At 52.1% G+C, this 27586-nt stretch overlaps 1 protein-coding gene across 1 annotated transcript; it reads right to left on the reverse strand.

The window, feature by feature from the left end:
* Positions 1-1334: 1334 nt before the first annotated feature.
* Positions 1335-26378, reverse strand: MAP2K2 (mitogen-activated protein kinase kinase 2). The gene is made up of 11 exons (XM_028520939.2): positions 25997-26378; positions 22347-22557; positions 16597-16743; positions 11349-11426; positions 10521-10572; positions 10308-10435; positions 9442-9655; positions 7047-7111; positions 6467-6528; positions 5338-5383; positions 1335-2858 (listed from the first exon to the last, which is right to left on the reverse strand). Exons 1-11 carry the CDS (start codon positions 26086-26088, stop codon positions 2748-2750), a joined length of 1206 nt encoding a protein of 401 aa, XP_028376740.1. The 5' UTR covers positions 26089-26378; the 3' UTR covers positions 1335-2747.
* Between the last annotated feature and the right edge of the window lie 1208 nt (positions 26379-27586).

Consider the following 27586-nt stretch of genomic DNA (forward strand, 5'->3'; position numbering starts at 1 on the left):
GACAATGCACTTGAGATTTTCTTCTTGCAAACCAAGCACCAAAACCCCCACGTAGAACAACTAAATAAACAAAAGAACACCCATTATGCAAGATTCTAAAGCTCACCATTTGTTTCCCGATTTTTTACTTTTGGACAGAGGTCACACAGAGGGGTGCTGAGGGTCACAGGTGTTGCCACGTCCACACACCTTCCCTAACACGGTGGTTGTGTCATCTCTCATACTTGGCTGTCCCGGGGTTTTATTTATTTTTTATTTTATTTATTTTTAGAGAGGGGAAGGGAAAGAGAAAGGGAGAGAAACATCAGTGTGTAACCACACTGTTACCTCTTGTGTGCCCCACACCGGGGAGCTGGCCTGCAACCCAGGCATGTGCCGACTGGGAATTGAACCAATGACCCTTTGGTTTGCAGGCTAGCACTCAATCCACTAATCCACACTAGCCAGGGCTGTCCCGGGTTTTTAAAGAACAGCCATGAGAAATCTCAACACAGGCATACAAAACACTTGTTCATTCCTGAGAACCAGGGCAGAGTCCTGATGACTTCTGCCTGGACCCCTACGTGTCAGGAGGGCCCAAAACCAAGGGCAGTCATGAGTTCTATGAAAGAGCTCGCCCTCCTGCAACAGAGAACTTGACTACATTGCTGGGATGGGGTGCAGGCCCCAGGTCTGCAGCCACCTGTGGCCAGGCAGCTGGGAGCAGTCAGGCCTGGGCTGAGAACTGCAGTGGCTGTGGTGTCGAATCAGAGGGCGCCAAAGTCTGGGGTTGTTCCCAGGGAAAAGGGGGCAAGACACCCAGAAACCCAGCTGGCAGTGGCTTAGACACACTCTGGTGTGATCCCCACTTTCTAGGAGCCTGGTTCTAATGCAGAGCAGGAAGAGAAAGCTCGTTTCTCTCCAGACCTTTCCAGAAGCACCAAGGGATCCTGGCAAAAGCAACAATATAGCATAGAGCGCAGAGTGGCCTGTGTCGTTGGGGGTCGGGGGCCTTGCAGGCAGCACCTAGACCTGTCAATGCCCATGGAGGCACCCACTTTCAAACCATCCCCCTCCACTCCCTACCAACCCCGAACCCCACTCCTAGCTCTCTTCCGTCCCCCATCAATGTGGTCTATTACTTCTTGTAAATGGTAGCTGGTTCCACACTAATGGGGCCCTGAGGTGTACAGGGCAGGCCCAAAGATGTGACCGTCTGTGACCAGCGCCAGGCAGCCTTGGGCCAAGACTGAACTGCAGGTCCCACATCAGGGCCCCTTTCCCCCCTTCTGGGGACAGCCCTGAGGGAGCTGGGGTACTCACAGAGCAACACCTTCATTAACTTTCGGTGACCTTTTTCTTCTAAGTCAGGTGAGACTCTGGGGGAAAAATATGAAGTGGCGGAACCCTGGAAGACTGGTTGAAAGAACCAACTAGTCTTATCTTTGGTGTCCACAGGAAAAAAAACATGGGGGACTAGGTGGGTCTCCCTAAAGAAGGGTCTAGCAGTTCCCACAGGGCCACAAGCCACTGATCTCTGCGGCACCTTCTCCAGAAAGCCGGGGACAGCTTGGACCGCACCAGGCCAAGACCCGCTCAGAGGGCCCTTCCCCCGAGAGATCCGCCACAGATAAGTATCAGCTTGTTTCACGCCATCAGGAAGTATTGAGGGGGCGGCTGACAGCTTTAACATCTTCAGTTTGGAGGAGGGGAGCCTGGCCTCCCCCACTTCCTACTGTCTAAGCCCTGAAGGCAGAGGCTGGCCACCCCACCAGACACGGGAACTGGGACAACCTCCTGTCACTGTTTTATTTACAGCCAGCTACGGATGAACAGTTCAAGGGCCCAGAAGAGTGACGTGCCCTGGGTGGTCACTCTTGGTTCACTCCAGGCGAACAGAGTTGACTGAGGGTGCCACCCGCCCACATCTGCAGGCGAGGGGAGCACAGGCCTTATCTACTGGATCGGCTGGGGGTTTCAACCACACCAACAGCTTGGAAACCCAACACTTCCTTTCCACTGAGTCGAGTGGCAGCTCGGTTGCCACTGTGAAGGCTTGAACTGACTGCTCCTAAGGCACAGGAGAGGACCAGGACCCCTTTGGGGCTGGCCACACTCTGCTGACGACAGGCAGGGTTGCCTGTTCCAGGCTGCATGACAGGAGGCGGCAATGGCCGGGGGGAAGTGGACCTCATGACAACCAACTGGCTGGCCGCTCTTTGGGGCTGCTGAGGGGCACCTTTCAGGGGACAGGTGTCAGGCAAGGGGATGACACACAGAAATGCAAGGCAGTGCTTCCTGTTTTGTTGAAAGATGCCAATGTCCTGGGGTTCCCTCTGAGGCTTCATCCCTTTGCAAAAAGGGCAAAGCCAGTTCCCGACGCCACCCGACCCCAATTTCTCTGTGGCCCGGTTGGCTGGGGGCGAGGGCTGCTTCAAGGGATGCTGCTCTTCCTGGGGTGGGACCGGAGGCTGACACTCAAAGAACAAATGGAACAAGTACAATGGGCTTGGTTTGCTTTTTCTTTCCCTGTTTTGTTTTGTGTTTTTAAACCTAGGTAAGCAGGTTCTGAGAGACAACATGGGCAGTATCACCCTTCCCCAGAGAGCAGAGGGCCCTCGGCCGGGACAGGTGGAAGAGGAAGTGAATGTGCCGCCGTGTGCATGTCGTCTCCTCCAGGCTCGGCAGGAGAGGGAGGGGAGGAGCCAGTCTGTCCTGGGCGGGAAGGGCAAGTAGACAGGACTCAGACAGGTTGCCTGCTGGACCCATCACACAGCGGTACGTGTAGGCGTGCTGGGCTGGTTCAGACGCAGCGTTTTACACAGCCAGCCAGCAAAATCCACTTCTTCCACCTCGGACCGTTTGATGAAGCCATGGTTCTGAAAGGGAAGAAGAGGTGTTGTGAACAGCCCGGTGTCTGTAGGGAGGGGGAAGGGACCAGGCTTCTGCTCAGACCTGGCAGGCCACCCGACTAAAACCCCAAAACAGAAAAGTCCTCCAGCGCAGAGGGACGCACTCAGGACAGGGAGAGAAAGCAAACCCAGAGCAGGGAGGTGCCGTGCCCGAAGCCACCCAGATGTAGCACAGGGTCTCTGGGGAAAAGGAGGCTTGCCACAAGCCCCCCGGACCCGTGTCTCTGCCTCAGCACTACTGACACTGGGGCCAGGTGAGTCCCTGTGGGGGGCTGCCCTGGGTACTTTGAAATGGCAACCAGCATGTGTGGCCCCCACCCACTCAATGACAGGAGTATCCCTAGTCGTGATGACCACAGATATCAACAGACATGACCTAGTATCCCCTGCAGGCAGAGTAGCTCCAGATGAGACCATATGATCTGGAACGGAACTGCCTGTGAGGATACAAGTTCTTGCAAGTCCCATCCGGTATGGCTGCCCCCAGCCACAAAAGGTTCCTGGGCCCTTTCAATACTGCTGGTGAGGCTGAAAGACAGGTTTGTGCATCCATTCATTTTAAGTAATTTAATTTAGATAGCCACCCATGGCTGGGGGTCCCAGCAGGAATAGCAGAACACTAGAGCTTTCTGGTCCTGGGTTGGGTAGGGTGAGTGGAGGCTTCTCTGACTAGGGTGAACCCAGAGGGGTGGCCCAGGGCAGGAGGGCAGGGCCCTGGAGCCCACAGAGGGGTCTAGTCTTCCCATGTGACATCAAGACCCCGACTGCTGCCTGTATTTTTATTTTTTATTTTTTTAAAATCCCCCTGTCTGGCATAGCTCAGTGGATTGAGCGCGGGCTGTGAACCAAAGTGTCGCAGGTTCCATTCCCAGTCAGGGCACATATTGGGTTGTAGGCCACGGCCTCCAGCAACCGCACATTGATGTTTCTCTCTCTCTCTTTCTCCCTCCCTTCCTTCTCTAAAAATAAATAAAATAAAAAGTCTTAAAAAAAAAAAAGACACTGTGAATGCATAGTAAATGTTAAAAAAATTCCCTCTAAAAATAAAATGAATGAATAAATAAGTAAATAAGTAAATAGATAAATAAAATCCTGCTCTGGCTGGTGTGGCTCAGTGGGTTAAACATCGGCCTGCAAACCATAGGGTCACTGGTTTGATTCCCAGTCAGGGCACATGCCTGGGTTGTGGGCCAGGTCTCCACTAGGGGACACACGAGATGCAACCACACATTGATTGATGTTCCTCTCCCTCTCTTTCTTCTACTCTTCCCCTGTCTAAAAATAAATAAATAAAATCTTTACAAAATAAATAAAAAATCCTCACCCAAGGATATACTTTTTAGAGAGATAGGCAGAGAGGCAGAGACAAAGAGAGAAAGAGAGAAACACTGATCAGTTGCCTCCCATACATGCCTTGACTGGATACAGAACCTATAACCTAGTTATGTGCCCAGACTGGGAATCAAACCCATAACCTTTTGGCGTATGGGATGATGCTCCAATCATCTGAGGCACCTTGCCAGGGCCCCAACTGCTGCCCGCTTCTTATGTTAGCTGGGGGCAGGCAAGACCACCCTCGTCTTCCTGAAGGTTGGTCCAGGTTTGGGTGAAAAGCCAAACAAGGGAAGAGAACTCCTGTGGTCTCTAGGGCAATAGGGGCAGTGGTGCAAAGTTAGCCCCCAACAGCCGCGAGTCTTCCTCAGGCACAGAGAGACCTGGAAGGCTGCCCTGCACAGTGCGAATGGGAAAGCTGGGGAGGGGGAGGCACTAAGCACTAGCAGGGATTTCAACATAAACGTGTTTCTCTATTTCATGTTTGCATCTTTTACAGTGGCCGTGGGTTTCTTGTATCACGCACACCCTTCCCACACAGTGCTCCTGGTTAGGCTTCCTATCCCGACCATAGCAGACAGTGACTACAACCGGGAAATCGTCTGTTGCCACAACTAATAGCACAGTGGGATTAGACGAGGTGCCAGGCCTTCTCAGAGGAGGTGCTGCAGGCAAGCCTGAAGAGGGACAGGAAGCATCCCCTAGGAGGAAGCAGCGTCCTGTGCAAAGGTCTGGAGAGGTGAAGGTGAGTTTCAGTGGCCACCTTGGTTTTCAAGGACATTGAACGGCGTGGGACATGAAAGGAAGGCACCAACTCTATGACCTCCCTGACCTGCGGGAGACTTGACAAGCCCACAGTGGCCCAGGGGACTTAGAGCCCATCATTTTCCAGAAACAATCCCACCCAGGCATGGCTCAAGTCCTTATGTTCCCCTAAGGGCTGAGAGGGCAGAGACCGCTCTGGATCATTCCCACTGTGGACGAGGAGCTCACAGGGGTCCTCCAACACCCCATGACAAAAGCTAGGTCAGGAGGCCTGGCCAGGGTCTTCCTTTCCTGGGTACCCAGGGTGGCAGTCTGCGCCCCCAGTGATCCCAAAATCCGCATCACTCACCATGAGCATCTTCAGATCCGCTCGCTCGGCTGGGTTCTTAATGAGGCTGGGCGTTCCATGAGGTGGGACAACAAGATGGAGCATGGGGAGACAAGACAGAGCAGTTATTTGGTGGCCATGGGGACTTGCTGTCACTCTGCTGCCTGGTCGCCAGGGGCGAGGGCTCCAGTGCTGCCCTGTGGTGTAAGGGCAGGAGGCCTCGGGCAGGGAAGGGCAGGGGTCTGAAGCCAGGACAAGACGGAAAGGGGACGAAGGTGGGGAAACCCCCAGCTGCTGCTAAGTCAGAGGCCCAGCAGCAACCACAGCTCCGTTTCCAGTAAAACCCCCAAGTCTGGGAGTCCGATCATCAAAATGGAACTTTTTCCTCCAGAAAAGCAGAACTGCCTAAACACAGCTGCTCAAAGCAGCTTGGGGTGAATAGTTCTTCAAACACAGAGAAAACCTTGCATGGATATAACAATGTTCACAAGGATAAAGGATAACTGGATCTGGCCCACACGGCATTGGCCAGAGGTCATACCAAAGGCCAGTAGCACCTTCACCCCCTGGTAGGTTTGCAGCTGCGAGTTATGCAGTCTCCAAATGGCAGCTAGCCCTGGCAGGCTGGATGGCTCTAAAGGTAAGTGGGGTGACCCTGGCCCCTCCCTCCTGGTCTCTGGCTTGAGGCTCTTTTCAGAGGGTGGGATCGCCCAGAACAGATGACCACTTCCCAGAATCTGGCTAGAAAGGCTTGTTTAGAAGCTGGTGGGCAGCAGGACTTGAGGGCCTAGGGGAGTGTGCTCGAGGAAGGTGAGAACAGCTTTACTTCCAAAGTGCCCGTGATGCCGGTTCACTCTAGGAGGAGGGATGAGCTGGGGACGGCAGCTGAACACAGTGACTTAGCAGCCTTGGAAAGGGAATCTGGGCTCTCAGGCGACCACAGGTGTCCCACCGGATGCTGCCATCCACCCAGCAGTCCTGAGTGGTAGGCTTGGAAGAGGGGCCTGGGTGGGGGCCAGTAAGGAAGGACACATCTAGGTTGATGGCTGGGAGTGTTGGTGGCCTGCCCATTCCAGGAGGCAGGTGAACTTGAGGGCCTGGCACCCAGCCCTGCCCACCCAAGACTGCACTGGAGGCTGTGGCACCTCACCATTTATTCACAAACTCCTGGAAGTCTTGGGTGAAGACACCACTGGGCAGCTTAGGAGGAGGCTGTGGGAGAGAACAGACAGGCGGGAGTCAGATGCTCACGATGACCCTAGGGTTGCAGAGTGGACTTCCCAGCCCTGTGTGTGAGGGCAGCATGGCACTCAGGGACCCTCGGGACACACCTCTCCCAGCACTGCCCCTTCACCCTGCTAGAGGTGGAGGGGGCACCCATCTCCTTTGCCAGCAGCTTCCAGGTGTGGCTCAGTGGACTGAGTGCTGGCTTACGAACCAAAGGGTAGCAGATTCGATTCCCAGTCTGGGCACATGCCTGGGTTGCAGGCCAGGTGCCCAGCTGGAGGCACATGAGAGGCAACCACACATTGATGTTTCTACCTCCCTTCCCCTCTCTAAAAATAAATAATATCTTGTTTAAAAAAAGAAAGAAAGAAAACTGTCTCCGACTCTCTCCACGGACCCTTCCCCAACAAAATCTAGTCTATATGTCCTCCTCTTTTTGGTAATGCATTCACGTAGGAACAGCGTAATTCTGTCAGCATGAAGACATGCTTTACAGTACCCACCTCATTCACAATATAGTCCAGCAGTTCAAAGATAGCCATAGCTGGCCGGCTGTCCACCCCATGACCTGCGCAGGGGAGAAACAGAAATGGGGGTGAGATGGGCAAGTGGCCGGTGTCTTTCCGCTGGGCATTAAGGTCTGAGCATGTGGAATAAGCCAGGTACTCTTCTGCCCTCACTGGCCTGAACTGGGGAAGGCTCCCCTGGCCTGGCCACTAAGTTTACTTTCTGGGAAAGTAACTTCACTCCTAATGAATTAAAATACAAAATAAAGCACCAAAATGAACAGGAGCATTGCCTGAGCAGTCAGACATTTGGCATGGCGCTGTGTCCAGGTGGTGCCAACGTCACAACCTTGTGCTCAGCGGCATAAAGGTGCAGGGTGCGGTGGTGGTGGCTTGCTGACTGCAAGCCATGTGGCCTCGTATGGAGCTTCAGGTGTAGACAGCCAATAGCCTCAGATGCACCTCAGGATGAGTGGCGGGCTGGGGGTGGCTGACCTGTCCTAGACTCAGCTGGCCAGGTCTGGGTTTGACATTTGGACTTTCGCCTTCTGTCCTGTCCTGAAATGAGCACGAGGGCTGGAGGAGGTGCTGGCAGGCCAAGGTGGCTGGGCGTGACCCACTTCTCTCAGCTGGGAAGGGGCTGGAGAAGAACACCAAGGAGGCCATTAGGGAGTTGGACTGGGAGGCACAGAGGCAAAGCCTGAGGACACCGATGGGGGCAAGATTCTCCTGTAGAGGAAATCAAAACACCCTGGCAGTCTGACTGTGGCCCCAGTAAAGGGGAAAGTCTGGATCTGAAAATGTGGTGGGACTATTTACCACTGTGGTGGGAGCACTGTGAGCATCATCATTTGACAGTGTGAGTGTCCCTTAATGGTGAACGGACACAAAACATGGTCCATCCATACAAAGGAATCTTATTTGGCCATGAAAAGGAGGGAAGCACTGTCTTGGCTGGTATGGCTCAGTGGATTGAACACCAGCCTTTGAACCAATTGGTCACCAGTTTGATTCCCAGTCAGGGCACATGCTTGGGTTGTAGGCCAGGTCTCCAGTGGGGGCTGCATGAGAGGCAACCACACTGATGTTTATCTCCCTCTCTTTCTCCCTCCCTTACCCTCTAAAAATAAATAAATAAAATCTTTAAAAAATATATATGTATTTTTAAAAGGAATAAAGCACTGACACTTGCTACAACATGGATGAACCCTGAAAACAAGACACTCGCCCTGGCAATGTGGCTGAGTGGATTGAGCACTGGTCTGCAAAACTGAAAGGTCGCTGGTTCAATTCCTGGTCAGGACAAGAGGCATCTGATCAATGTCTCTTCCTCTCTTTCTTCCCCTTTCTCTAAAAATAAGTAAGTAAAATCTTAAAAACGAAAGAATGAAAATACAATGCTCAGTGAGAAAAGCCAGACATAAAGGCTCATACACTGGATGACTCCATTTATGTGAGATGTCTGGAACACACTCAGACAGTAAGTAGACTTGTGGGTGCCAGGGCTGGAGTGGGGGTAGAAATGGGGTTTCCTTTTGGGGTGATGGAATGTTCTGGAATTAGATAGAGGTGATGGTTGGATAACTAATGAGGATATCAAAGTCCACTGAGTTATATAACTATATGCTTGAAAAGAGGGAATCATATGCTACTTGAATTCTATCTCAATAAAACTGTTATGAAACCAACTGAGCACAGTCCATTGTATGTGCTTTTGGACTCTCATTGAACTCGACTCCCTTCCTGTCAAGTGCTATTCCCAGGTTACCACCTCATCTGTGTCCCACCCCCTTGTCCCTCCCTCAAAGTGATGGAAGCATCAGCCTGCACCCCTTAGCCCACTGCCTCATAGGTAACCACCAAGAACTGTTTGGGAGCCCAGTGGCCCCCTAGCCTCCTGTCCCTTCCCCTGCTGTGCTGCCTGTGTGTCCCACAAACCATCCAGGGAAATTTTGAGTCAGATTCCCTTCAATTTTGGGTCTTCCAGGAAGGCCTGGCCCAAACACAGCAGAACGTTCGGGGCAGCGGCTGGGCAGCGGGCAGATAGACATCCACTGGCTTTTTGGCCTTTCTGTATGCTTGGATATTTTTGTGATAAAATGTTGAAAAAACCAACCCAACCAGTGGCTTGGCTGAGGGGTTGGCTTCTAGATCCCACCAGCTGGTGACAACAGGTGCAGCTGTCCTGGATGGCACAGGTCAGGGGCGCTGCTTCCAGCACGTCCCTAGAAGCCTCAGGACCATCTGAGGACTGCTGACCACAGTTAGCATGACCCAGGGGACAGGTGGTGCCAAGAGGGGCCAGAGGGGAGGCAGCTGCCATCTTCCAACATGGCATTCCCTGCACAGGTCACTGCCCATCCAAACTAGAAGGGCCAGACTTAGGCCGTACCACTGATGGGGCGTCCGGGGGGTCTTGGGCGTGGTGAGATGCTGTGAGGCTCTCCTTCTGCCCCATCAACCATGGGCCGGCCAAATATGGCCTCCAGCTCCTTGGTATCCGGCGGGGGGATGGGGTACCTTCCGATGGACAATTCTACCAGGGACAGGCCCATGCTCCAGATGTCCGACTGCACCGAGTAGTGAGTGCCTTGCAACCGCTCCGGCTGTCGGGTAAGACAGAGGAAAGAAAGGTCCAGAGGGAGACAGGTGAATACTGCAACCTGCGGTGGCTCACTGGGCCAGGGCGGCATCTGAGTGTCTCTCTACTGCTCCCTTACAGCCCCATCCTGACCGCTGCCACCCCTCCAGAGACCAGAGCAATTCTGTTTCCCCCTCCACCCACCTTGGGAGACAGAAGCTTCCATCCAGGACTGGGAGCAGCCCTTTAAACCCCACACAAACCCTTGGCACTTCTGGAAAAGGATGACTGGCCCAAGAAAGACAGAAATTCCAAGACTAGAGTCTTTTTAAAAAAAATTCCAAGACAAAATTCTCAGAATTTGCTCCAATTATCACCCAGATGTGTCCTAAAATACCCGAGGGCTAATTTCTCGGCTCAGAAATTAACTGACTACTCTCCTTGACTGGATTTCTATGACCAGTGAGAAGGACCCAGGCAGGCATTCCCAGAGACAAACCTGAGGGAGAACATGGTGGAAATTAGAATTTTGCAAAGAAGAAATCCAGCAAAGAAAGAAGAAAGTATATCATGAGGACACACAGGCTTTTGGAAAGCTTCTGGAAAACGGGGAAGAGTCAATGGGAGAGGGAGAAAGACATGGCAGGCAGTGTTAAAATGCCTCTCGGAGGACTTACAGACATGTAGGATCGAGTTCCCACGAAGGAGGTTGGCCATGGAGTCGATGAGCTGCCCCGCTCACCCCCAAAATCACACAGCTTGATCTCTCCTCGGGAGTTGACGAGGATGTTAGATGGTTTCACATCTGAGGGCAGAGCCAGTGGGTGAGGTGTGGCTCAGGCCCCACCCACTGGCTCCAGCAGTGCGGGAGGGGTTCCTGTGCATCTTACCTCGGTGCATGATTTGGTGCTTTTCCCGGAGATACGCCAGGCCCCGGAGAACCTGCCAGGGAGCCACAGGGTAGGAGGTCAGCAGGGCAAGCACCATGTGGGGAAGCCTCCTTGGACAGGCCTATGGGCCAGATCTGAGCGGCAACAGAGCGTGGGACCAGCTCAGGAAACTCATTTTCAGACGGACAAGCAAGAGAAGAACCAAAGTGATGGCAGTGCCACCCGCACTGGTGGGTACAGATGCCGACCTCACTGATTCTCACCCAGCCACCCACCTACTCATCCACCCACGAGGCAGCCACTGCCATCTCCTCCGTCTCCGGGGAGGGCTGAGGCCCACAGAAGCTGAGACAAGGCCTGACACACTATTAGGCTGTGCGTGTCTGGCTAACCACCCTGCCTCACAAGCTGGACCCACCCAATACGTGTCATTTGTCGAGTGCTGTGGTGCCAAGGCTGTGCTGAGGACCTTCCCCAGACTGACTGGGTGAAGGGTGTGGTGGCTCTGTCACCAAGTCAGAGAGGAAACACTCAAGATATTGCTCTGGGGGATGCTAGGTGCCTGGGACCACACCACCAGGGTCCTGGCACCTATATGGGGCAGGAAAGCATTGCTCCTATTCTATGGGCAAAGGGATGCCCCTGTTCAGTACCACAACTGGTGGAGACTGGCGCCAGCACTCTCCCTCTTGCAGGAGGTGAGGTGGACACATACCACCAGCCTCGTGAGAGGGCAGGAACAAGAATAAAGCAGCCTAGCATGGGGCTAGGAGCATATGCCCACTCCCAGTGCTGCGCCGGCCAGGGGAGTGGTGCCTGCACACTCACCGCAATGCTGACCTTCCCCAGGATCTCTTCTGGAATTCTCTTGGCTTCTTTCAATACCTGGTCCAGAGAGCCACCGTCCTGGGGGCAGCACAGGAGAGAGAAAGCAAGTGCTTTGAGCAGGTGGCCAGGTGGGGCTGCTGCAGAGACGAATCCCAGAGGGACGCTCAAGTGACAGGTATAGAGACGCAGCATTTCCCTGGTGCCTGGAGAGCTGATGCCTTTCTCTCTCCATGGGAAACAGGGGCCAGAACACAACTAAAGGCACCCCTTGGCCTCAGGACGGCACATCTAGTGCAGAAGTGGAAAGAGTACCTGCGTGCTCCTTGTGACTCAGCCATCCTGAGGCTGCCATGACAGCAGCAGGCCCAGCCACCAGGCTTGCAACTGAAACCACCTCAAGGGCGTATGAGATAGACCTATTTACTTCTGGGTTCTTGTCACAGCCCCAGTGGGACAGGGACTGAAAGCAAAGGTGATGCCCACAAGCGCCCACCATAGGAGAAAGGCAGCTAAGCAGATTGGCCTTTCCCCTGCCACACCCCCCGCTTAGTTAGGAAGGGACCTGCTGTCTCAGGGGCACAGAGGACACCTGGGGGTGATAGCTCTGCCCCTTTCCTTAGGTCTTGTTCTGTACTTGCCACCCTTATGCAGGGGATTGTCCTGTAAAGGACCTGACACAGGTCATCCCAGTTGATCCTCCCCACCGCACCCTGGGCGTAGCCCCTAATCCACCTGACAATGAGGAAATAACAGAAATAACAGTCTTGTGCAAGGCTGCCTGGCAACAAATCTGGAGACCAAAACTCAGGGTGTTGTTGGCACTGGCTGGATGCCTCCTCAGAGGTGGGGCTCTGAGGATACGCCTGCCAGGCCCCCTAGGACTTTAGGTGGACGTGGCCAAATTCCAACCACGGGCCAGAGCCTGCCGTATTCTCTGCGCTCCAGAGAGGAGAGTGGAGCCTAGGCTCAGAGGTTAAGCGAGGCCAGAATTTGAACTGGCGGACAGGTGGACAGCAGAGCCTGCGTCCCCTCTACTGCACTGCTCTAGGGGCCCCACAGGTGCCACTTCTTTGGGGTACCATCTGCTTCCCTTGGGGGTGAGGAGAAGCCTCTGAGATGCCCAGGTCTCCCCTCTCTGGCACTACAGCTGTGCTTGTGGTGAAGAGACCCAAAAACCCAATGCACTTTGAAGCCTTAAGAATGTGTGTGACTCTGTCAACAAGTAAGGGACCCAAATTTGTAGAGGGTGGGTGTGGCCGAGGAGGGACCCAGGAAGGTGAGCCTCCTCTGACCAGGGTGCCCGGCCGCTCCGCTCTAACCTGCAGGGCGAGATGGAAATTCCTTCTATTCTTTCTCATTTCTTGTTTTATCAATCAACCTTAAAAGAATTAAAAAAAATTTTAAACTGTAATCCCTGTTCCTTAACATAGGTCCTTTTCATTCCGAATTTTCAGAGGTGCGTGACACTCACTGAGTAAGGACTTGCAGGGAGGACACCTCCAGGGAGGCTATGGTGGGCCAGGCGCCAGGCCGGGGTCTCAGGAGTTAACGCAAAGCATCTCCGTGAAGGACACTACTGCTCACTCTACAGGGTGTCCCCCTTGGCACTGGGAACCCTGGGCCGGGCCATTATCTGTAGGGGTTGCCCTGGATTCTGTGTAGTGTCGAACAGCATCCCTGACCTCCACCAGCATCTCCTTAGTTGTGACAATGTCCCCAGGCCCCCTGGTCTACACCTAAGAAGGTAACTCATTCACTCAAGTCACATGCACAGGATGTGGTGCAGGAGATGTCACAACTAGGTCTTTTTGACCCCAAATCTATCTTTATGCGTGACCATACAGTTTCATTTTGTGTGCATGTGTTTTAAACGTTCTTAAAATCTTACTTTTATCAAGCAGGTAGTACATGAACATGTATTTTTATAAACGTTTAAGTGTAACTAAGTAACACTCTGATCCCCCAATGATTCCACTTGCCTCCCTCCAAGTGTGACTTACAGTGTTCCAGATCCTTCTGCACATTTGCATACACATCCATATGCACAGAGAAAGAGAGTTTTAAATACATACGCAAGTGGGTTCATATCATGCATCTTTTCCCCGCTGGGGATTTTCTAATTTGGTTCACATGGGCGGACTTTGTTTCTACTGCAGAGCAGTCCAGTGGCATCCCCCCGCCCCCCGCCCGGTCCCCTACTGACGATGGGTTTGATTTTTCATTCTTACAGAAGTGGGGGCACATTCTTCAGTGGGTTTGACTAGAGCCCCTCAATGGTCAGTAAGCAGCTCCCCAGCTACTCTGCCCTGAGGTACTTGCTGTCCCCTGGGTCCATGCCTGAGTTTCCCCCCTAACAGTCTCAGGCCACCCGGAAACTGCTAGCCCTGCTGTCCCCACGCTCCAAAGGCCAATGCACTCTGGCTAGATGAGGCATAACGTTCTCTGCTGAATCTGGGCTTTATTATCAATGAGGGATCTTTTCTCAAAAGCTGCAGCTGGAACCTTCCCGAGGATAAATAAGGGCCAATTCCCACATGGCCCTGCGCAGACATGGAGCCTTGCCCTCTACCTGGGAACAGTTCCACAATGTGGGATACTGATCAGGTGGGATGTCACCATGGTGAAAAAAGAGAAATGAAAGTGACAGAGAAATATGGAAAAATGACCCCAGCGATGATGGTGATATTTACTCAACATCCAGTGTGAGCAGGGCCAGGGGAAGGCACTACCTCCACCTTTGGCTTGATGGGCAAGAAGGGATGAGAATCCCATCCAGAGCCACGTGCTGAGAGGTAGGCAGTGGGGCTCAGGCCTGACCCCAGGGTGCTGTCTCCACCACCATGTGGAGTGCCCCACAATGTGGCACAGGAACACACAAAGAAGAAATGTCCCACCAACAGGGAAAACCTACACACACACACGGATCAATTCTGGAGGGGTTTATTCGATGTGAAAATACTACAAGAAGTGGTGACAGCAAAGCCCCTTCATTGATCTGGAGTCATTTGCTCTCTTCCTGCCCCCCTCACCAAGCCCCCCTCTTTAAGCTCATCTCAATCCTGAAAACCAGTGGCCACCTAGTTTCGTGCAGCATAACTCCAATCAGGAGAAAGCAGGGGAGAGCACAGGCCTCGACTTAGCTTGTCTTTTGACTGAGGCATTATATAGTTGTTCTATCCTGGTATGCTTGGTACAAAAGTGAACCAAAAAATCCAACTAAGAACTTTTAAAGGATGAGCACGATAAATAAACACAATGGCTAGTACTGGCCCTCTGCCTCCTGGTGGCTTGGACTGCGTGCTGCTGAGGTGCAGACACCTAGTACTGGAAACTGATGTTTTACCTTCACCAAGAACAGAACAGGGAGCAGAGAGGTGCCAGACTATGCCACTCCCCATTTTATGCAAGGGAAGGAGATGCCTTCAAATTCTCTCTCTTTTTAAAAAATATTTTATTTGTTTACTTTTAGAGACGGGAAGGGAGGAAGAGAGGGAGAGAAACATCAGTGTGTGAGAGATATAGGTTGCCTCTCACAGGGCCCCCAACCAGAGACCTGGCCTGCAACCCAGGCATGTGCCCAGACTGGGAATTGAACCAGCAACCTTTCAGTTCACAGGCTGGTGCTCAGTCCACTGAACCACACCAGCCAGGGCTCAAATTCTCATGATGTTCAGGGAGAATAGGTAGGGGTGGCCAAGAGCACAGGAGAGGAGGGAAAAAGGAGGGAGGAGAGGAGGGGGAGCAGGGAGAGCAGGGAGGGGAGGAAGGAGGAGGGGCTGCAGTACAAAGGCTCCCCTCAGACCACAGAGTGACTTCCGTCCTTTCCCCTACTTGATTCTTGTCTACACAGTGACTTTGCCCTACAGGCAGGCAGATAGGATCTCCCTCTCCCAGGTGAGGAATGGGGCTCCTGCAGGCCTGGTGGGGATCTCAGGCTGGGTACTGGCAAAGCACATGGGCAGTGCCTTCTAGCGGGCACTCCCTCCCAGCTGTCAGCCGTTACCCCATGAAGCCTGCTCACAATGCATTCGTGCAGGCACTTGCTCAAATTTGTTTCCTGCCTTCATTACAAAACTGTCATGGGTAGCACATTTGCAAGACATAACCGAAGCTGTCACTGAAGCTGTGGTCCCTAAAGCCATGCTGCATCCTGGTTTTGCAAGGGCCCTGCCAGGCTGGAGCCTGTCATCCAGCCAGGGAGCAGGCAGTCTGGGACCTGATCAACTGGGCTCTGCAGAGGGTCGGAAGCATTTCCCCTCAAGGCCTTCAGCCCTGACCACTTCTGCTTTTGTTACACCCAATCCCACCCATTTTTGAGCTTCAAGACCAGAGTTTCTTAACCGGGGGTGCAGCTGACTTCACTCTGGTGGTTTTAAAAAAAGATGGGTGCCTACACTCCACCCCAGAGCTTCTAATTCCACAGATCTGAGCTAGGTGCAGACCCAGGCTTTATCTTTAAAACAGCTCCTTGGCCCTGGCTGGGTATCTCAGTTGGTTAGAGTGTTGTCCTGATATACCACGGTCACGGGTTTGATGGCCAGGCAGGTCACATATAAGAAGCAACCAAAGAATGCATAAGTGAGTGGAACGACAAATCAATGTCTGCCTCTGTGTCTCTCTCCCTTCTCTAAACACAAAATGAAATACCCCCAGCTCCTAAACGGCTGTACACATACTCTCTTTAGAAGGCACTTTGGAGACATTGATCAAAATTTCAATCACACGCATCCTTGGGCCCTACAGTTCGACGGGTACCACTTCCTCCCTCAGGGATATTTGCTTCTGTGCAAGAACATTTCAGGCACCATCATTCTAAATGGGGCAGTGACTTCAGTGTCCACAAATAGAAGAGTTTAATAAATTCCCTTACAGGAATATGAGGGTGCCAGAACACTGGACAGTGGCAAAAAAGAGCCAGCCGGCTCCCTATACGTTGACAGGAAAGGATTTGTACCTTGTACCCAGAGGAGGAAATTGGGAGGAGGACGTCTGGTGTTTAAAAACGAAGGAAATCTATACCTATATGTTAACACGCCACAGACTAGCTCCAGGAGGACTGCCCTGGAAAGAGGTACACTGTGGTCTCTGAGGACAGGATCCTGACAAACACAGGCAAGAGACCTCCTTTCACAGGCCACCTTCTCATTCTACGTGAACCCTTTATCCTGTCGTATCTCCCTGGCTGTAAGCCCAGGTGGCTCTGGGGACAGCGGCTGGGCCCTGGTGCAGGGTGCCCCATTGCACTCACCATGTGCTCCATGCAGATGCTAATCTCCCCGTCACTGTAGAAGGCCCCGTAGAAGCCCACGATGTACGGGGAGTTACACTCGTGCAGCACCTGCAGCTCACGGATGATCTGGTTCCGAATGGCTGGTTTGATCTCCAAGTGAATCAGCTGCAAGGAAATGGGGAGCAGGTTCAGGAGCAGGCTGCTGAGGGGCACTAGGGAGGGAGAGGGGGGCACTTCGGCTCTCTGCCCTTGAGGTGCTCGTAACAGCATTAAAGATCAATCACCAATCCACTTATAGGTATCTATGTACCCAGGAGAACTGAAAGCACACATCCATGCACACACTTGTATGTGTGTTCACAGCAGTGATTCACAACTGCTAATATATGGAAGCAATACAAGTGTCCATCAACTGGTGAATGAACAAATGAAATGTGGTCCATCTATGCACTGGAATATCACTCAACCCTGAAAAGAAGCATGGACACTTGCTACAATGTGGATGGACCTTGAAAACATGCTCAGTGAGAGAAGCCAGACACAGAAGACCACAGAGCATAATTCCACTTATGTGAATTGTCCAGAACAGGCAGATCCAGGGACAGGAAGTGGATTTACGGTTGCCAGGGGCTGGGGCTTCTCTGGGGCTGATAGAAATGTTCTAAAATTGGTCCTGGCGATGGATGCGCAATGCTGTGAATATACTAAAAACACTGAATTATATACTCTAAAAGGGTAAATGTTCTAGTAAGTGAATTATATCTCAATAAAGCTATTAAAAGCAAACAACAAACAAACCATCAACAGAGCAAACATTTTTCAGCTGGTCCAGGGGAAGCTCTGTTCCGAGGAGCTTTCTTCCCACCAAATCTTTTGAAGGGCTAGCCTTTCCTAGGACCCAGCCCAGGGAATGGAATGGCAGGGGACTACTTCACCTCTGCTCAGCCCCTCATTCAAGGGTGGGTTTCTCTGGAGCCCTTCCCACCTCCAGGCTAGAGACAGAAGCAGAGGGAGCCTCTGGGCACTTCCCGAGGATCCCAGCTGCCCTTCCACTTGAGTTCAAGCTCCCAGCCACGACTGTCACCAAATTCATTACATCTCAAAAGGTGAGAAATCAAAGGACCATCTGGAGACACTCAGAAAAGGCAGTGGACAAAATGCCAAGAGTAGCACTTAACTGCAAACCCTAAGCAAGCCAAGATCCACTGCCCAGCAAAACAGAGTGAAGGCTGTGGGTCCAGGTCCTGGCTACTTCGAATCCTCAATGTATTGGCCATTGTGATGAGAAAAAGGGGTGATTTATACCCTTTTATCAGAGAGGCAGAGCCCATCACAGGTATCTGAAAATGACTGCCATCAACTCAACAGACATTTACATAGAGTTGGTTACAAGGGTCAGCGATGAGGAGACAGATGACAGAGATGACCCTGTTCAGAGACATGTCAGCAGGAAGTAGGAGAAGCAAATGACACAAGACCAGTTATGGTGGAGGTGCCCCAATGGCAGAATCATGGAGAGGTAGCCCAGGACTCAGATGACCCAGGGGCCAGCACTCCAGAAAGAGGGACAAAGAGTTGGCTGTTTGAGGGGTGTGTATTGAGTTCGGGGGCAGGGGCAGCACAGGGTGTGTGTGGGGAGGTGCACCTGTTCATAAACCCATGCCAATGACCCTTGCAACCTTGAGAACTGTGGCAGGTCCTAGAAGTAGGGTATCTCTGGTGGCCCGGCCATACCCACGCAGTGCCTTCTTAGCTGGGGCCCTCCAGCCCTCAGGGCCCCTCAGGCATTTGCTTCTCGATCCAATCCAGTTCGCAGAGCCCAGCCCTGGCTATACTCCCTGGGACACTGCAGGACCCCATGGCCAGCCCCAGGGCAGCAATCACACCAGAACTCCAGCACGCTCTCTCCTTCAGTGAGGCTGCACCTACAAGATGCCCGACATGTGTATGCACACATGCTTTGAAAAGATGAGATGCTGGATCTGAAAATGAAGCTTTGATGTTTTGTGTGGAAGGTGGGAGGCTGATGGATGGGCAGTGCAGGGTGATGGAGACCCGTGCTGTCCGACAGAAATACACCATGAGCCACATATGTAATTTAAAAATCCTTTAGTTGCCATATTAATAAAGTAAAAAGAAACAGGTGAAATGAAGTTTTCATGTCTTTTAACTCAATGCAACATATCAAAAAAATAATGATCTGCAATCAACATAAAAATATTAATGAGTTGTGGGGTTTTTTGGCACACATATAGCATGCCTTGATTCAAATGAAACTGCATTTCAGGGGCTCAGTAACCGTTCTCGACCAAGAACTTGAAAGGAGCCAGAGATGAATCAGTAGCAGGGGAGCGAGAATCCACCAGGCTTTTAAAGGAGAAGAGGAAGTGGTGGATGAAACTGGGTATAACTGGATGGGATCCCAGAGGTCCTGGAAGCCTGGAGTTAGGCGAATGTGAAACAAGACCCCAGGAAGTTAGAGGCTTTTGGGAAAGATGTGGTAAAGAGGGAACATAGGGGCTGTTGCTATGTGATCTATTTCACTGGGTTCATCATATGTGGGGCTTGTAAAGCAAAGCTTCTGGATCAAACAGGAGCCACCCCTAGGAGTATGCAAAGAGTAGGAACAGGAAGACAGGGGCATGCTTCTGAGCACGTGTGCTTACAATCTGCCCTGATGATAACCCTGGGGGTGAGGGGTGGGGGTAGTAACTGCCCTCCCTGCACTGATGAGCAAGTTCAGGTTCTGAGACATTGAATTTCGTTCCCAGGGACACGCAGCTGGTGAGTGGTCAGGTCAGGATTGGGCCTGAGTTCACAGATGGCCAGAGCCTATGCCCTTTCACCGCACCGTTCCAGGATCAGAATGGTGCTGGGAGTTCAAACCAAACACCAAGCCTGTCTAGGAGTTTAAGGAAGTTTCTACAGCAGGATAGGAGATCTGAGCTAGGATCAGGGATGGGGGGTACAAACTAGCCAAGAGAGACAGTGATTTTGGAGGCAAAGCCCTGACAGCTTCCACAGGGTCAGGGTCAGCCACAAAGGTTCAAACCTAATTCAAGTAAGACCCAACCCAACCTTAGTTTTCTCACCTGTAAAATGAAGTGGTTGCTCCACTTATTTATTTGGTTGCTCCATTTACATGAGAACACGTGTCAAGGTTCTAGAGCTGGCTTTGACACAGGGCAATCACTTGAAAGATGGTAGCTAGTATTATTATGTGGCCTTGGGTGGGTCACATGACCATTATAGAAGCAAGTGCACATTCCTCTGCTCTAAGTAGAGGGCGGGGTTGTCAAGGGAGCCATGCATGCGTAACAAACATGTGAAACTCTTTGAAGATCTCCCCTGGCCCAAGTCATCACGCAGAGGTTTTGTTCCTAGGGCCCTCGGAAGGACGCACGAGTAGGAGAGCCGTGCTGAGTACAGAAAACATTCATGAACAAGCCTGACTGTAGAAATAGGCCGGTTTTCTTAGGGCCTTACCGAACTGGTCTTGCTGCTTCCCCAGCCCGCCCTACTGGTTAGGATGATCCTTTGCCAATTGCAGGGACTGGAGGGACGCTGGCCCACGGAGCAGGAGTGGTATGGGCGTCCAGGAGCTCCACCCAGCCTTCACCCTCACACCTGCGGGCAGGCCACCTTTGGAGATCTGATAATCCTACACACTCAGAATGCGTGGAATTCATCCCAGCTTCCTGGAAATTCGTAATTCCAACCAGGATAGCAGAGAAAAGACTGAGGTCACTGTTTCTAAAAAAACCATTTTGTCTCATCAGTTTTGCCATGTACCCTCAGCTGAATAAAGGCAACAGACCTCCCAAGTGGACTGGCACTCCAGATGGGTTAAAAGGAGCCTCTGACCCCGAGAGACCAGTCCAGGGCTCGTGGGCCACAGGGAGTTACAGCCCAGAACCACCAATCGTCGAGACAGCCTTCTTGTTCAATGTATTTGCCAAACACCTGCAATAGCCCACACTGCTCTGACCTTGTGCTGGGAGGAGGAGGTTAAGGTCTATTGGGAACAAAACCTGAGGTCCTGACCCCCATTTTTTGGACCCTTAAAAAAAAGTTTATTTTGAAAGAATTAAAGCAGCACAGGAAAGTTGCAAAAACAGCAGAGTCTCATGTGCTCTTCACCCAGCTCCCCCCAACAGCGACATCTTCCGAGACTGAAGGGCCACACCAGAAGCTGGCATTGGGACAGCACTGCTCCCTCAACTGCAGAACTCGTCTGTCCCCATTTTAAACTCCTAAGTCTTACTTTGCAGGCTGTCATAAAGCTGTAGACAGACTGCTGGGCTCACATTTATACAAGGCACATTGGGATGCCTGACACACCTCAGCTGGGCCAACAGAACCCCTGGGTCCCTAATATAAACTCTGACCAGAACTCTTCTCAAGTCCCCCCTCCCCGTCACAGTCAGAACCTCACATCTGCCTTTTATTCCTGGTGCTTCAGGCAATGGCAGACCAGAGACTTCTGGGGCTGCTCTGGTTTTGAAAAGGCTGCCTGCACTAAGGGGACAGAAATAGGTTTCGGGAGGGAGGGCAGTACTCTAGAGGCAGGAGAAATAGCTACAGAGTTAAATCCCAATGGAAACCAAGCACATCATTCCCAGGAAAGGCGGAACCTGTGCTGATCCACTGGGCCTAGGGTGGTCAGGTTTCTGAGAATACAATTGGGAAATGACGGGACAGTGGGCTTCCAGGAAGAGGTAGCTTTCTAAGTCTAAAAGAACATGACTGTACGAACTAAACAATTTATTAACACGAAGTTCCCTCAGTTATGTGTTTAGGAGCCTATGTCCCCAGAAGGTCACACCCTCCTCTTCTCACTCCCTACATCTCCCAGGGGTTATTCCCACATGTTTAGTGGGATATTGCATTGGGCACCCAGATGAGGGAGGCTCGGGACTTCTCAGAGCCAAGGTTTGTACTAAAGAGTAGGGTGATGGTTAACTTAATGTGTCCCCAGTATCCAGCTGTCTGGTCAAACACAAGTCTAGATGTCACTGGGAAGGTATTTTTTTAGATGTATTTTAACGTGGAAATCCTAAGAATCCAAGAAAAGCAGGTGACCCTCCTCTAAGTGGGCGGCCTCATCCAATCAGTCCAAGGCCAGAAGAGAAAAGACAGAGGTCATTCTGCCTCCAGTGGCCTTCAGACTTGAGCTGCAACAACAGCTCTTCCCTGGGTCTCCAGCCTGCTGACCTGCCCTGCACATTTCACACTTGCCATGATCAAACAAGCCAGTCCCTTAAAATGCCTCCCCCCACCCCACCTCCACACCCTTGTGGTCCTGCTTATCTGCAGAATTCTGACTCGTACAGGTGGTTTAGTTACCCCACTGCCCAGGGACCATCGCAGCGAAGGCCCTGTCCTGGGCCTGCAGTCCTTTCTCCTGGTTGTGAATTCAGGGTGACACCAGTTCTAAGGGGACTTGAATGTCCTCCCTTCTTTCCGAAAACTCCACTCACTTTCTGGGAATCTGAATTTAAGTTGTCCCCAAAGGCAGAAGTCAGTGATGGAAGGGAAGAGCTGCTTGGGCAAGCCGGCATTGCCACATTCTAACTGGAAGCCAAGCTCATTTTCCGGAACGAGAACCCACCACTGATGGGAGGGCTTCTGAGCCCAGGAGCCAGTCAGAAGGCAGAGGCTGGCACCTTTCAAACTGCTCTCCCGTTTCTAGGGGTACCTGCCCCCACCACACGCCGCCCACAGAGCATGGGGACAGAATGCCTGCTTTGCCACTGGCCGCCTCTCACCTTTCTTGCCATGATGAGGCCTGAAGGTCTGTGCTGGACCTTGGTGACAACCCCACCATTCCCAGCTCCCAGCTCTGAGATCCTTTCGAAGTCATCATCCTTGAGCTCCCCAACCTTGGCCTTCTGGGTGAGGAAGGCTTCTAGCCGCTTCTTCTGCTGCTCATCAAGTTCTAGCTCCTCTAGCTTCTTCTGGAGGTCCACCAAGTTTGCTCTGCAGAGACCCCAAGGACAAGGGTTAGTGAAGAGTGTATGAGTTACTGAAATGACTCAACCTGAGCTGAGGCTACCATGTGGTCACTGAGTGCCAAGCCCTCCCTGGGTTTGCAGCCAGGAGGATGCAGAGATGAATCAAACTTGATTCTTGGGCTTGAGGGGCTGATGATCTAGCAGAAAAGAAAGACCACCTGCAGGCACACAGCTGCCCAGAGGAGAAGGCTGACTCCCCAAGAACTGAGGATACCACCTCTCTCCCTGCTCGCAAAGGTTAGGAGACCTTAGATCCTGGAGGACCAGCCCTGGTTCAATGGCACTGGTATCAGACTGAGGAGCCTTCCTTCCTGATGCAAGGCTCCCGACCACACTGGAAGGAGACATGGAACCAGGGAAAAACGAATGGGCATCAGGTAAGTGAAGGCCCAGGCCAGGACACCTGTCTTCATGAGGATAAGAAGGCAAACTCATTTTTTAAAAATTGTATATTATTGTTTGTGCTACTACAGTTGCCCCAATTTTCCTCCCTTTGCCTGCCCCCCTCCCAGGAAAAGCAACCTCACTTTCAGTGGTCTCAGAGCAAAGAGCAAGAACCAATGGGCAGAAGGTAGAAGTTGTAATTTACATGAATTACGCATGGACTCTGGAGGGGAAAAAGAGGGGCCTGATTTAAACAGTGTAGACAGTTCCAGAGCAGTACACTCAACCAGCACACTCTTATTATACCCTGAGCACTGCTGTAAACATCAGGCATTCACACACCCGCATTCCTGGGCCTAGTTATTTAAAAACCCACATGTACACTGCACTTTACTGAGTGATTCAAGGAATTCTGAAAGGAAATTGCAACAATCAGCTATTTTCACTAGTTGTCTTGAGTTTGAGCCAAATCCTGGAGTAAAAATCAGCTCCCTGAAACAGCAGGTAGACTTCTGCTCAATGAACACAAGAACTAATCCAGTGCTGTCCAAAAGCTAGAATATACGCTATGTGTGCAATTTAAAATTTACAGCCACATTAAAAATATATATATCAAGTGAAATTATTTTAATACATTTGATTTAACCCATCAAAAATATAATAATTTTCCATATGCAATAAATATAAACAAACGGCATATATTTACTTTACTACTTTTTTTCATATCAGGTCTTTGAAATTCAGGTTGTATGTTATAGTTATAGCTGCCTTGAATTTGGATAAGCCACATTTTAGTGGCTACTGTGCCAGAGAGTGAGTACAGCTCTGAGAAAGTCTCTACAGGAAAATGGGCCACCTGGGACAGTCCTCGGCCACCAACTCCTGAAGGTGTCTAAGCTAAGGCTGACTGCCCACCCAGGGAAGATCTCATACAGGGGACCTGAGCAAGGGATTGAAGGGGGAGCCTGGGTGTTCTCTCAGGAACTTTCCAATCCTAACGTGACTGTAACTTGCCTACAATTTAAAGAGGTTCAAGGAAAGGGGCACACAGGCCAGGAACGAGATGACCTGTCACTGGGCAATGTCACCTGAGCTGGTACTGCAAAGAGGTGGCTGAGAGGCGGTGGGTGGGTGTCATTTCCTGAGCGAGTACCAGAGCTTTGTAAATACCATCACACCATCTTGTTTAATTCTCAGGAGTCCTCCTAGGAGGTGGATCTCTGTAGACCCAGCCCACATATATGGTGATATGCCCAGAGAGGTTAAGTAACTAGCCCGAGGGTCACAGTACAAGGAAGTGGCAGTGTCTGGAATCAAACCTGTATCCTCTCTGATTGCACAGCATGTGCTCATAGCCCCTGCTCCTCACAGTGTCCCCCTGAGCCAAGTTCGAGGGCCTAGTAGGTGTTCCCTGATGCCTGCTGAACTGAGACCTTGATGAAAAAGGAATGAGGACACTGATGGATGGAAGAGGGAAGGCGAAGAATGAATGGATGTGACACAGCTCCGTTCACTGGAGGGTTGAAAGGCAACTTTTGAGGCCAGACTCTGGAAGGTCTGCCCTATGACATCTAAAATGCATTCTGAAGTCAGCTGATTAATCCATTTTAAATTTAATGGCAAGTCAACTGTGGTTATAAAAAAACCCTGGAATCCCAACGGCTGGCTTCCTCCACTACAGAAATTCTTAAAGGGATGGAAATCACACACCAGATAGAAGAGAATATGAAGAAAGAGCTACCTAGTAAGAGGAAGAGCAGACTTTTGAACATAAGGAACATGTCCCCACATTGAGTTATGTGCTTGGAGACAGAGAAAGACGTCAATACGCACATCAAGGCTCACCTCCTAACCCCCACCCAGTCTGCGGAGGGCCAAGTCCCCAGGGAGGCACTAAACACACACCATTCGCCCATCACAGCCAGTTCTCATGGTGGTCACACCACAAATACAGCAGAGGGACCCCGGCCAGGGGCTTCTGGGACTGTCCTGCTCTGCTCCGCCACACAGGACAGGACTGGGGAGGCTATAGGGATTTCTGGGGCCAGGCAGTCACCCTGGCATGACCTCGCTTTCCCTGACACAGTGAGATTCTGTTGTCGTGTGACCTCACCACCCTGGGATGCTCCTTTCTCCACCCCTTTCCCCATAGATCCTCCAGTCTCCCTCAAATGCCTCGGACCCTCAAATCTCTTGTACTGCTCCAGCCCCTGGAAGCTTTGCTGATCCAGTCAATCCAGAATCTTTGCTTATATGCTGTCCGGGATCCCAGCAGGTCCCCATTTCTTCCTCTGTGCCTCCTATTTCCCTTTACACCCCTATCCCCCAAATTCTCCTCACTCCCTGCTTCCCCAGGCCTCTGGGCCTCCTCACCACTCTCCCCCAGCTTCAGGGGCTTCTCCCCCGCCCCCAACTAGCAGGATCTTCTCAAGCTTCCTTCCCCCCAAATTCCTTCAAAGAGCTCCCCCACCCCACCCCTCAGGGATCCCTCCCACATCCTCGTTCTCAGGCAAACCTTTCCCTTCATCTAGTATGGACTTCCTCACCCCCAGGGACCTCACTCACCCTGCCCTGAGAATGCAAGGACCCCCTCCCTCCACCTCACCGTTCAAGGGTCTCCCGGCCTTTGATTTCACTACGAGGGACCGCCTGACCCACCTTCTCCCAGCCGCTTACCCCGAATTCACTATTCAGGGACAACCCACTCCATTCTCACTGCTCAGAGGCCCCACACCCCATATTTTTCCTGCAGGGACCTCATTTCACCCCCATTCACTACTCAGGGACCCCCTTACCAAAATTTCACTATTTAGGGCCCTTCACCCCCACTTTTCCCCTCAGGAACCTCCCCTCACTGCGACCTCACTTCCAAGACTCCCTCCCCACGGACTTCATCACTCAAGGACTCCACCCCTCCCACCTACCCCATCCTCTCTTCTCACGGGCCCTCTCTACCCCACCTCACAACCAAAGGGGATCCGCCCCCCCCACCCGTCCTCACCCCGCCCTGGCTCACTCACTCGGAGGCGCCCTCGCTGGTGGGGGACGGGCCCTCGGCGATGGCGGGGTTGATGGTGAGAGCCGGCAGCACCGGCTTCCTCCGGGCCAGCATCGGGGCTCCGCGAGCCGGCGGCAGCGGCGCCTCTAGCCGGGGCCCATAGGGGGCGGGCCGGGAGCGGGCGGCGCCGACAGGATCCCGGAGCTGAAGCCGCGGGCTAGGCCGGCGTCGAGGAAGCGAGGGCCCGAGGCGTTGCTGACAAGGGCCGACGGGCACCAAGCAGCGCTGGGACTGAGGCCGACGAGCCGCAGCCGGCGCCGAGGCCCGACCGAGGCTGACGCTGCGGCGGAGCCCGGGAGGCGGACCGTGGCGAACGGGAGCGACGAGATCGCGGACCCGCCTTCTCGCGAGAGCCGAGGCCAGAGCCGCACAGGGCCCACCCCGCCTTCGCCAGGGCTCGGCTGTACTAGCGCGAGGCCGCCTCCCCGAGGGGAAAAGGGAGGAGACCTACCGAGGCGGTGCCGGGAAAGTGTGCGCTCGCTAGCCTCCCACCGCCCTGTGCGCGTGCGCCAGGGCGGGGCGGAGGACCGCAGGTGAAGGCAAGGTTAAAAGGCAGCGGTGGCGGGTGAAGAGCTCCAGCAGGTGAGTAGGGTAGAGGTCCTACCCTCACGTCCTTGTGGGTGCCGGGTCAGGACTACAGGAGACACGAAAATGTCCACAAGTTGTGGGAGACCCAGAGTCAACCGAAGTCTATTTGGGCCAATTATGGTCACATACACCCAACGCCACCAAATCATAATTAATCCCATTCATTTGTGGCAGGTGTTTTTAAAACATTTTTTGTGATAAAATACGTAACATAAAATTAACCATTTTAAATAAGTTTTAAAAGATTTTTATTTATTCATTTTTAGAGACATGGGAAGAGAAGGAGAAAGAGAGGGAGAGAAATCTCAATGTGTGGTTGGCTCTTGCACGCTCAGTACTAAGGACCTGGCCTGCAACCCAGGCATGTGCCCTGACTGGGAATCGAACTAGAGACCCTTTGGTTTGCAGCCCGTGCTCAGTCCACCTAGCTACACCAGCCAGGGCCATTTTAAGTCATTTTTAAAGGTACAATTCAGTGGCATTAAGCGCATTCACATTGTTGTGCAAACAACCCGCCATCATTAGCCTCCAGAACTTTTCCATCTTCCCAAACTGCAACTCTGCCCCCATTAAACACACTGCCTCCAGCCCCTGGCACTCACCATCTACTTTTGTCTCTATGAATTTAACTCTTTTAGGGACCCTCGTAAAACTGGAATCACCCAGTATCCGTCCTGTTGTGACTGGTTTATTTCACTCAGCATAATGTTCTCAAGGTTCATCCACAGGGTACTAGCAGGTGTCAGAGCTTCCTTCCCTTTTAAGACTGAATGGTATTCCATTGAATGGATGGACCCCATTCTGTTTATTCATTCATCCTTTGGTAGACCTGTACTGTAACAGGTAGACCTATTCAGTTTTCTCACCTTTGGGCTATTGTGAATAATGCTATGAACATGAGTGTACAAATATCTGTTCAAATCCCTGCTTTCAATTCACTTGGGTATCTCTCTGGAAATGGAAT

Source organism: Phyllostomus discolor, chromosome 8 (assembly GCF_004126475.2).
Source record: "Phyllostomus discolor isolate MPI-MPIP mPhyDis1 chromosome 8, mPhyDis1.pri.v3, whole genome shotgun sequence".
Lineage (NCBI taxonomy): Eukaryota > Metazoa > Chordata > Mammalia > Chiroptera > Phyllostomidae > Phyllostomus > Phyllostomus discolor.

Excerpts from the sequence above, each read along its gene's own strand:
- MAP2K2 (XM_028520939.2), bottom strand. The coding sequence starts at position 26,088 with ATGCTGGCCCGGAGGAAGCCGGTGCTGCCGGCTCTCACCATCAACCCC. Across the intron at positions 11,427-16,596 it reads GCATCTGCATGGAGCACATG|GACGGTGGCTCTCTGGACCA; the intron begins GTGAGTGCAATG and ends TGCTGCCCCCAG. Across the intron at positions 5,384-6,466 it reads CAGGAGTTTGTGAATAAATG|CCTCATTAAGAACCCAGCCG; the intron begins GTGAGGTGCCAC and ends TGGAACGCCCAG.